This window comes from Petromyzon marinus, chromosome 82 (genome assembly GCF_048934315.1).
Source record: "Petromyzon marinus isolate PM22_M1 ecotype Great Lakes invasive population chromosome 82, UKy_Petmar_22M1.pri1.0, whole genome shotgun sequence".
In the NCBI taxonomy this organism is placed as follows: domain Eukaryota; kingdom Metazoa; phylum Chordata; class Hyperoartia; order Petromyzontiformes; family Petromyzontidae; genus Petromyzon; species Petromyzon marinus.
The window spans coordinates 7,616,009-7,629,550 of NC_133747.1; the positions used below are offsets into that span (position 1 = coordinate 7,616,009).

A 13,542-nucleotide genomic window follows, 5' to 3' on the forward strand; every position below is an offset into this window, starting at 1 on the left:
CACAGTACACACACACAGTACACACAAAGTACACACACAGTACACACACAGTATACACAGCACACACATAGTACACACACAGTACACACACACAGTACACACGTACAGTACACACACAGTACACACACAGTACACACAGTACACACACACGTTACACAGACAGTACGCACACAGTACACATACAGTACACACACACAGTACACACTCACAGTACACACACAGTACACACACAGTACACAAACACAGTACACACACAGTACACACACAGTACATACACAGTACACACACACAGTACACACACACAGCACACACACAGTACACACACAGTACACACACACAGTACACATACAGTACACACACACAGTACACACACACAGTACACACACACAGTACACATACAGTACACACACAGTACACACACAGTACACACACACAGTACACACACACAGACACACCCACACACACACGCAGACGCACACACAGACACACTCACACACACACGCAGACACAGATACACACACAGACACACATGGTACACACACAGTACACACACAGTACACACAGTACACATACACAGTACATATACAGTACACACACAGTACACACACAGTACACACACAGTACACAAACAGTACACAAACAGTACACACACAGTACACACAGTACACGCACAGTACACACACACAGTACACACAAAGTACACACACAGTACACACACAGTATACACACAGTACACACGCACAGTACACACACAGTACACACACAGTACACACAGTACACACACACACGTTACACAGACAGTACGCACACAGTACACATACAGTACACACACACAGTACACACACACAGTACACACACAATACACACACAGTACACACACAGTACATACACAGTACACACACACAGTACACACACACAGCACACACACAGTACACACACAGTACACACACACAGTACACATACAGTACACACACACAGTACACACACAGTACACACACACAGTACACACACACAGTACACACACAGTACACACAGTACACACACAGTACACACACACAGTACACACACACAGTACACACACAGTACACACACACAGTACACACACACACAGTACACACACAGTACACACACAGTACACACAGTACACACAGTACACACACACAGTACACACACACAGACACACACAGACACACACACACACACACAGACACACACACACACAGACACACCCACACACACACGCAGACGCACACACAGACACACACAGACACACACAGACACAGACACTCACACACACATAGTACACACAGTACACACACACAATACACACAGTACACACAATACACACACAGCACACACACACAGTACACACACAGTACACACAGTACACACAGTACACACACAGTACACACACACACACACAGTACACACACACACACAGTATACACACAGTACACACACAGTACACACAGTACACACATAGTACACACACAGTACACACACACACTACACACACACAGTACACACACAGTACACACACATAGTACACACAGTACACACACACTACACACACAGTACACACACAGTACACACACAGTACACACAGTACACACACACGTTACACAGACAGTACGCACACAGAACACATACAGTACACACACACAGTACACACACACAGTACACACTCACAGTACTCACACAGTACACACACAGTACACAAACACAGTACACACACAGTACACACAGTACATACACAGTACACACACAGTACACACACACACAGTACACACACAATAGACACACACAGTACACATACAGTACACACACACAGTACACACACAGTACACACACACAGTACACACACAGTACACACACAGTACACACAGTACACACAGTACACACACACAGTACACACACACAGTACACACACAGTACACACAGTACACACACACAGTACACACACACAGACACACACAGACACACACACACAGACACACACACACAGACACACCCACACACACACGCAGACGCACACACAGACACACACAGACACACACAGACACAGACACTCACACACACACAGTACACACAGTACATACACACAAAACACACAGTACACACAATACACACACAGTACACACACACAGTACACACACACAGTACACACACAGTACACACACATAGTACACACAGTACACACACACTACACACACACAGTACACACACAGTACACACACAGTACACACAGTACACAAAGTACACACACACGTTACACAGACAGTACGCACACAGTACACATACAGTACACACACACAGTACACACACACAGTACACACTCACAGTACACACAGTACACACACAGTACACAAACACAGTACACACACAGTACACACACAGTACATACACAGTACACACACACACAGTACACACACAGCACACACACACAGTACACACACAGTACACACACAGTACACATACAGTACACACACACAGTACACACACAGTACACACATAGTACACACACACAGTACACACACAGTACACACACAGTACACACACAGTACATACAGTACACACAGTACACACACGTTACACAGACAGTACGCACACAGTACACATACAGTACACACACAGTACACATACAGTACACACACAGTACACACACACAGCACACACTCACAGTACACACACAGTACACACACAGTACACACACAGTACACAAACACAGTACACACACAGTACACACACAGTACATACACAGTACACACACACAGTACACACACACAGTACACACACACAGTACACACACAGTACACACACAGTACACATACAGTACACACACACAGTACACACACAATACACACACACAGTACACACACAGTACACACACAGTACACACAGTACACACAGTACACACACAGTACACACACACACAGTACACACACACACAGTACACACACAGTACACACACACAGAACACACACACAGTACACACACAGTACACACACAGTACACACAGTACACACACAGTACAAACACACAGACACACACAGACACACACACACACAGACACACACACACACAGACACACCCACACACACACGCAGACGCACACACAGACACACACAGACACACACAGACACAGACACTCACACACACACAGTACACACAGTACACACACACAATACACACAGTACACACAATACACACACAGTACACACACACAGTACACACACACAGTACACACACAGTACACACACATAGTACACACAGTACACACACACTACACACACACAGTACACACACAGTACACACACAGTACACACAGTACACACAGTACACACACACGTTACACAGACAGTACGCACACAGTACACATACAGTACACACACAGTACACACACACAGTACACACTCACAGTACACACACAGTACACACACAGTACACAAACACAGTACACACACAGTACACACACAGTACATACACAGTACACACACACAGTACACACACACAGCACACACACAGTACACACACACAGTACACATACAGTACACACACACAGTACACACACAGTACACACAGTACACACACAGTACACACACAGTACACACAGTACACACACACTACACACATACAGTACACACACAGCACACACACAGCACACACAGTACACACAGTACACACACACATTACACAGACAGTACGCACAGAGTACACATACAGTACACACACAGTACACACACAGTACACACTCACAGTACTCACACAGTACACACACAGTACACAAACACAGTACACACACAGTACACACACAGTACACACACACAGTACACACACAGCACACACACAGCACACACACAGTACACACACAGTACACACACACACAGTACACATACAGTACACACACAGTACACACACAGTACACACACAGTACACACACACAGACACACACACACAGACACACCCACACACACACGCAGACGCACACAAAGACACACACAGACACACACAGACACAGACACTCACACACACACAGTACACACAGTACACACACAATACACACAGTACACACAATACACACACAGTACACACACACACTACACACACACAGTACACACAGTACACACACAGCACACACACACAGTACACACACAGTACACACAGTACACACACAGTACACCCACAGTACACACATGGTACACACACAGTACACACAGTACACACACACAGTACACACACAGTACACACACAGTACACACAGTACACGCACAGTACACACACACAGTACACACACAGTACACACAGTACACACACAGTATACACAGCACATACATAGTACACACACAGTACACACACACAGTACACACACACAGTACACACACAGTACACACACACAGTACACACAGTACACACACAGTACACACACAGTACACACAGTACACACACAGTATACACAGCACACACATAGTACACACACAGTACACACACACAGTACACACACACAGTACACACACAGTACACACACACAGTACACACAGTACACACAGTACACACACAGTACACACACAGTACACACAGTACACACACACACGTTACACAGACAGTACGCACACAGTACACATACAGTACACACACACAGTACAAACACACAGTACACACTCACAGTACACACACAGTACACACACAGTACACAAACACAGTACACACACAGTACATACACAGTACACACACACAGTACACACACACAGCACACACACAGTACACACACAGTACACACACACAGTACATATACAGTACACACACAGTACACACACACAGTACACACACACAGTACACACACACAGACACACACAGACACACACACACAGAGATACACACACACAGACACACACACAGACACACACAGACACACACACACACACAGACACACACACACAGACACACCCACACACACGCAGACGCACACACAGACACACACAGACACACACAGACACAGACACTCACACACACACAGTACACACAGTACACACACACACAATACACACAGTACACACAATACACACAGTACACACACACAGTACACACAGTACACACAGTACACACACAGTACACACACAGTACACACACAAAGTACACACACAGTACACACAGTACACACACAGCACACACACAGTACACACACAGTACACACAGTACACACACAGTACACACACACAGTAAACACATGGTACACACACAGTACACACACACACAGTACACACACAGTACACACACACAGTACACACACAGTACACACACAGTACACACACAGTACACACACACACACACAATACACACAGTACACACAATACACACAGTACACACACACAGTACACACACAGTACACACAGTACACACACAGCACACACACAGTACACACACAGTACACACAGTACACACAGTACACACACAGTACACACACACAATATACACACACACAGTACACACACAGTACACACAGTACACACACAGTACACACACAGTATACACACAGTACACACACATTACACACAGTACACACACAGTACACACACACAGTACACACAGTACACACACACAGTACACACACACAATATACACACACAGTACACACACAGTACACACAGCACACACACAGTACACACACACAGTACACACACAGTACACACACAGTACACACAGTACACACACAGTACACAGAGTGCACACAGTGCACACACAGTACACACAGTACACCCACAGTACACACAGTACACACACAGTACACACATAGTACACAAAGTACACACACAGTACACACACAGTACACACACAGTACACACACAGACACACAGTACACACAGTACACACATAGTACACACACAGTGCACACAGTACACACACAGTACACATACAGTACACATACAGTACACATACAGTACACACAGTACAGACATAGTACACATACAGTACACAGAGTGCACATACAGTACACACAGAGTACACACACAGTACACACAGTACACACACAGTACACACACAGTACACACACAGCACACACACAGTACACACACACAGTACACACACACACAGTACACACAGTACACACACAGTACACACACAGTACACGCACACAGTACACACACAATACACACACAGTACACACAGTACACACACAGTACACACCATACACACAGTACACGCACACAGTACACAAACAGTACACACAGTACACACACACACAGTAAACACACAGTACACATCGTACACACACAGTATACACACAATACACATACACAGTGCACACCGTACCCACACAGTACACACACACAGTACACACACACAGTACACACAGTACACACACAGTACACACACACAGTACACACACAGTACACACATACAGACACACACAGACACACACACACAGATACACACACACAGACACACACAGTACACACACACAGTACACACACAGTACACACATACAGACACACACAGACACACACACACACAGACACACACACACAGACACACACAGACACACACAGACACAGATACACACACAGACACACACACAGACACACACAAACACACAGACACACACAGACACAGACACTCACACACACACAGTACACACAGTACACACACACACAGTACACACACAGTACACACAGTACACACACAGTACACACGCACAGTACACACACGCAGTACACACACAGTACACACACAGTACACACACAGTACACACACACAGTACACACACAGTACACACAGTACACACACAGTACACACACAGTACACACACAGTACACACACACAGTACACACACACAGTACACACATGGTACACACACAGTACACACACACAGTACACACACACAGTACACACACAGTACACACCCACAGTACACACACAGTACACACACAGTACACACACAGTACACACACAGTACACACACACAGTACACACACAGTACACACACATTACACACACACAGGACACACACAGTACACACACACAGTACACACAGTACACACACAGTACACACACACAGTACACACACACATTACACACACAATACACACAGTACACACACAGTACCCACACAGTTCACACACAGTATACACACAGTACACACACAGTATACACAGTACACACAGTACACAGTACACACAGTACACACAGAGTACACACACAGTACACACAGTACACACACAGTACACAGAGTACACACAGTACACACACAGTACACACAGTACACCCACAGTACACACAGTACACACACAGTACACACACAGTACAGACACATACACACACACATACACACAGTACACACAGTACACACACAGTACACACACAGTACACACAGACACACACACAGACTCACAGTACACACACAGTACACATACAGTACACATACAGTACAAACAGTACAGACACAGTACACATACAGTACACAGAGTGCACATACAGTACACACAGAGTACACGCACAGTACACACAGTACACACACAGAACACACACAGTACACACAGTACACATACAGTACACATACAGTACACATACAGTACACACAAACCCATCACTAACCTCATCCAATGGAGAAATCTGCTCCGATTCTCCGCTCCGGCTGTCTGGCTCTGTGGACTCCACGGTGTCACGGAGGGCTTCACCCCCTAGAGACACTCACACACAGACACACACACACACAGACACACAGACACACACACACAGACACACACACACAGACACACACACACACAGACACACACACACAGACACACACAGACACACACACACAGACACACAGACACACACACACAGACACACACACACAGACACACACAGACACACACAGAGACACAGAGGAACACACACAGTACACACAGACACACACACACACATACACAGACTCACACAGACACACACATGACACATAGACACACACACAAAGACACAAACAGATACCTCCAACTGCCCAGCAGCGTCCTTCACGAGCCTCCTCCACAGAGGCCGATCTTGACACCGCTGGTACCAGTCATCGGCAATTCCTCTCCTGTACCACATCACTTCATCTCTTCTCTAGCCCGTGCCGCGCCCATTTAGCCCCCTCGATCAGGCCGAACAAAGGCTGTTTAGGCATGCGGTGGCTGGGCATGCGGGCTACATGACCCAGTCAACGCAGCCTGGGTCATGTATAGAGGAGCTCACCGATGGGACTTTAACCAGACCATTCAAGGATGTGTGAGCTCCTCACACAATCCAGCCTGGTTAAACCCAGGATGGATCGTAGGCAGGCCAGCCTATATGTTTCTAACCGGCGAAGATGTTCCATTAGGGGGGTCCACGTTTCGCAAGCGTAGAGAAGGGAGGGAATGACCGTGGCCGAGAAGACCTGAAGCTTAGTGCGGAGCGACAGACCAGGTAGCTTCCACACAGCCTTACGCAACCGATGAAATTATATTGCCACTCGACTGATTCTGAGTGAGACCTCTGCTGCTTAACTGGAAACAGTCATAAGCACACTGCCCAGGTATGGGAATCTCTCCACTCTCTCCACAACTGCCCCATCACCGATTGGGAGTTGTGGGGGTGGAGTGTCAAAATACCCAGGCAGGTGCTTAGTTTTGGTGGGGCTGATGGTAAGGCCCCATCTCTTAGTGGCACGCTCCAGTCTCAGCAGCAGCGTCTCCAACTCCTCCTCTGAGTGAGCAGCGATTACCAGATCATCGGCATACATAACGAGGTTGAGCAATAGGGAGCCATCCCTTTACCGCACCCGGGCATCGATCATCCTCCCATTGTATCTGTACCAGATGGAAATTCCTCTGGTACAGCCATCGAAGGCTTTATGAAATACGTGGTTGAAAAAGATAAAATGTGGGAGCCAGAGGACATCCCTGTCGCACCCCAAGGTTAACAGGGAATGGCTCTGACTCCCGGCCACGTAGTTTTACCCGGGCCCGCTCACCATCATGAAGGTCCTTAATGATCGTGAGCAGAGGGTCAGGTACTCCAAAAGCACGAAGAACAACCCAGAGCCCAGGCCTACTGATGGTATCATAGGCCTTGACCAGGTCAATGAAGCAGAGATGTAGGTCTTGTTGGAATTCCCTACACCTCTGCTGTAGCAAACGGACAGAAAATATGGCATCTGTGCAGGACCGCCCTTTCCTGAAACCGCATTTGGGCTCCGCAAGCCTCTCCTCAGCGTGCCTGGCGAGGCGATGTTGAATAATTCTTGCCAGGACCTTTCCCGGCACACTGAGGAGTGAGATGCCCCTGTAGTTGTTACAGTCTGTGTGGTCCCCCTTCTTAAAAAGGGGGACCACCAGGGCATCCTTTCAATCCTGCGGAACCCGTTCAGTGGTGCAGACTGTTGTTATGATGTCATGTAGGGCAGTCTGTGCACAAACGCCACCCTCCCTCAGCATTTCGTTTGGGAGATCATCTCTGCCCGCTGCCTTTCCTGGTCTCAGACTCTGGATCGCCTTCAGTACTTCCTCAACAGATGGCACCTCAGCCAGCCACTCACAGGGGGTGAATTCTTCTTCCAATATTTGAGACACCGCAGCCTCAGCAGGGTCATCCCCACTTTGTGCCACGATGTTTTCCTGGCTGAAGGATTTCCCCTCCCCCAGGACCTCAGAAATGTTCAGCAAATCGGCAAATCCGTTCCTGGGGATCGGACATTGGATCACCGTTCTTTCCCGTAATGATGGTACTAGGTGTGGCGCTGAAGGTTACTTTTTGATGGAGTTAAATAGAGATTTGTGATCACGGGCCACTGAGGTAGACTCCATCTCCTCAGCAACCCGCGACCACCACCCATCCTTGCAGCGCCTCACGGCTCTCCTAACCTCGGAGCGAAGGCTGCGGTAAGCCTCCTCATGAGTCACAGTCCTAAACCTCGCCCATTTCCCCTCGACATCAGGAAGAGTGGGGGACGATGCCAACCCCAGCCGCAAGTTATGATGAAATTCTCGCTTGCAACTTTCATCAGATAACTGAGACCAGGCCACTTTAGGTTGGAATGGAGTCCTGGGTGTACACCCACCACCGGAGTGGAAGAATGGCAGGCGCATCTTACAGATGACAAGTCAATGGTCAGAGGGTAGATCAGCTCCACGGTAGGTCCTGGTGTCAAGGACATTGGCCCGCATCCGCTGTTCCGTCACTATGTAGTCCAGAAGATGTTCTTGCTTGGACCCGGCATGCATCCATGATGTTGTGTGGATGCGCCGATGCCGGAACAGCGTGTTGGTAATTACAAGCCCATGGGCTGCACAAAAAATCTAGCAGCCTCCTGCCGTTGTTATTGAGCTGATCTGGCCCATGCCTTCCAATCACTCCAGACCAGGTGCCAGTATCATGACCAACTCGGGCATTGTAGTCACCCAACAAGATGACTCTATCCCGAGGGGCCACTTTAGCCAGCACCTGTGACAGGACATCATAGAAGGCATCCGACTCAGCGGCCTTGCCTGCATCCCTCCACAGATGTTCATCTTCGGTGGGGGCATAACCACGACTATCAAAGTAGCCTGGGGCTTACAGCTTCCCACACCTCACCGCCACGCTCCCACGCCCCTTTCATCATTTTTGTTCAGAAGAAGAGCCACACCCTGTCGTTTGGCAGTCTCCTGCCCCGAGTAGAGGCCTGTCCATCTCTCATGGTGGCAGGAGTCAGAACCGGTCCACCGGACCCTCCTGAATGCCACAGAGATCCAGGCGGTACCGGTCCAGCTCCCGACAGAGGAGTGGGCAGCCTCTCCTCCGCGGCGAGCGTTCGAACATTCCACGTGGCCACCCGTAGTGGCTTTTCGTTGTTTCTGGAGGAGCCCCGAGGGTAGAGATTCAATCTCCTGGCTCCGCCAAATGGGGGTTGGGCCAGGGGATGTCATAGACGCCTGGCCCCCCGGGGCCTCCGGCACAAGCTTATCAGTTAGATATTTTATTTGTGGTTTCGTGGTAATTTATCGAAGGTGGAGGGGTTACCAGCCCGTCCAGAGGGCCCGGTGAGGTGCTAAAAGCGCCATGAGGTGAATGGCCAATCTCAATGCTCACCACAGTTTTGCCGTCTGCCACCAACAAGGAGGTAGAACACGCACACAGAGACACACACACAGAGACACACACAGACACACAGAGACACAGACACACACAGACACACACACAGACACACACAGAGACACACACAGACACAGAGACACACACAGACACACACACAGACACACACAGACACACACAAACACACACACAGATTGTAACAGGCATGCGAGGGTAGTAGTTGATTGGCTATGTAGTGTATAGTGTAGTGTATAGTAGTGTAGTGTATAGTGTAGTGTATAGTGGTGTAGTGTATAGTGTAGTGTATAGTAGTGTAGTGTATAGTGTAGTGTATAGTAGTGTAGTGTATAGTAGTGTAGTGTATAGTAGTGCATAGTAGTGTATAGTAGTGTAGTGTATAGTGTAGTGTATAGTGTAGTGTATAGTGTAGTGTATAGTAGTGTAGTGTATAGTGTAGTGTATAGTGTATTGTATAGTAGTGTAGTGTATAGTGTAGTGTATAGTAGTGTATAGTGTAGTGTATAGTGTAGTGTATAGTAGTGTAGTGTATAGTGTAGTGTATAGTAGTGTATAGTGTAGTGTATAGTGTAGTGTATAGTGTAGTGTATAGTGTAGTGTATAGTATAGTGTATAGTGTAGTGTATAGTGTAGTGTATAGTGTAGTGTATAGTAGTGCAGTGTATAGTAGTGTAGTGTATAGTGTAGTGTATAGTGTATTGTATAGTAGTGTAGTGGATAGTAGTGCAGTGTATAGTAGTGTATAGTGTAGTGTATAGTAGTGTAGTGTATAGTAGTGTATAGTGTAGTGTATAGTGTAGTGTATAGTGTAGTGTATAGTAGTCTAGTATGTAGTGTATAATGTAGTGTATAGTAGTGTAGTGTATAGTAGTGTAGTGTATAGTGTAGTGTATAGTAGTGTAGTGTATAGTAGTGTAGTGTATAGTGTAGTGTATAGTAGTGTAGTGTTTAGTAGTGTATAGTGTATAGTAGTGTATAGTGTAGTGTATAGTAGTGTATAGCAGTGCAGTGTATAGCAGTGTAGTGTATAGTGTAGTGTATAGCAGCGCAGTGCACAATGTATTATCGGGGCATGCCAACCTGTTCTGTTCCAAAATCCAATAAGTTCCCATGCGCTCTGTAACAAAGAATGTGTAGCATTGTAAAAGTGAATCATCATCATCATCATCGTCATCATCATCATCTTCTTCTTACATATTAAACTCTCTACGTACACGCGCTCGTTGGGGATTTCAGACCGTGGGGTTTGCCGTCGGACAAAGATGTAGCCAGCTACCTCGCCCGGAGGCCAGACGCCGTTCCCGTTTTGCCACGCCGGTCAAAACTTTTCAAACTTTGCGGCATCGGCGATTCAGCGGCGGATTCCGATCCGTGGATTTAAAATCTTCCGTGACCGCCAGGAGCCACACCCGTTGGTCCTCTGGGGTAAAGTTCACCACGGTAGGTGAAAAAATGAAACGACACAAAAAAATTTCTCACGAGACGTTTCGGCCACAACAACAACACAAGCGGCCCTCATCAGGCGAAGGGACGAGACTGTCTGGGAGTGACAGCGCTGGAGTGGGAGAAGCCGCGCTCAGATCGCGACCTTCAATCTGTGTGATCGTGGTAAGCTTAAAGGTCGAGATCTGAGCGTGGCTTCTCCCACTCCAGCGCTGGTCCTACCAGACAGTCTCGTCCCTTCGCCTGATGAGGGCCGCTTGTGTTGTGGCCGAAACGTCTCGTGATTTATTTCGTTATTTTATTTTTTTCACACCTACGTGGTGAACTTTACCCAATAGGACCAACGGGTGTGGATCCGAGCGGTCACGAAAGATTTCAAATCTGGAATTCTTTCGGTGAAGTCACCGCCGTGTATGGACGAGGGTAAGACAATAAATTAAAATAACGCGATCAAAATTTCTCACGAGACGTTTCGGCCACAACAACAACACAAGCGGCCCTCATCAGGCGAAGGGACGAGACTGTCTGGTAGGACAGCGCTGGAGTGGGAGAAGCCGCGCTTAGATCACGACCTTTAAGCTTACCGCTATCGCACAGCTTGAAGGTCGCGATCTAAGCGCGACTTCTCCCACTCCAGCGCTGTCCTACCAGACAGTCTCGTCCCTTCGCCTGATGAGGGCCGCTTGTGTTGTGGCCGAAACGTCTCGTGATTTATTTCGTTATTTTATTTTTTTCACACCTACGTGGCGAACTTTACCCAATAGGACCAACGAGTGTGGATCCGAGCGGTCACGAAAGATTTCAAATCTGGAATTCTTTCGGTGAAGTCACCGCCGCGTATGGACGAGGGTAAGACGATAGATTAATAAATTAAAATAACGCGATCAAAATTTCTCACGAGACGTTTCGCCCACAACAACAACAACAACAAGCGGCCACTCATCGGGCGAAGGGACGAGACTGCCTGGGAGTGACAGCCAAGTTCACGTCCGCCGGGCCAACTCGCGGAAG

General features: G+C 47.5%; 1 protein-coding gene across 1 annotated transcript in view; it reads right to left on the reverse strand.

Annotated features, from left to right (window-relative positions):
- LOC142907746 (uncharacterized) overlaps nt 1-13,542 on the reverse strand; it is a 152,704-nt gene that overhangs the window by 95,401 nt on the left and 43,761 nt on the right. The window contains exons 10-12 of the mRNA XM_076057470.1: nt 12,169-12,205; nt 11,068-11,081; nt 7,591-7,676 (exon numbers count right to left, since the gene is read on the reverse strand). Of these exons, the coding sequence (XP_075913585.1) occupies nt 7,591-7,676; nt 11,068-11,081; nt 12,169-12,205 (137 nt within the window). The remainder of the gene's footprint in view (nt 1-7,590; nt 7,677-11,067; nt 11,082-12,168; nt 12,206-13,542) is intronic.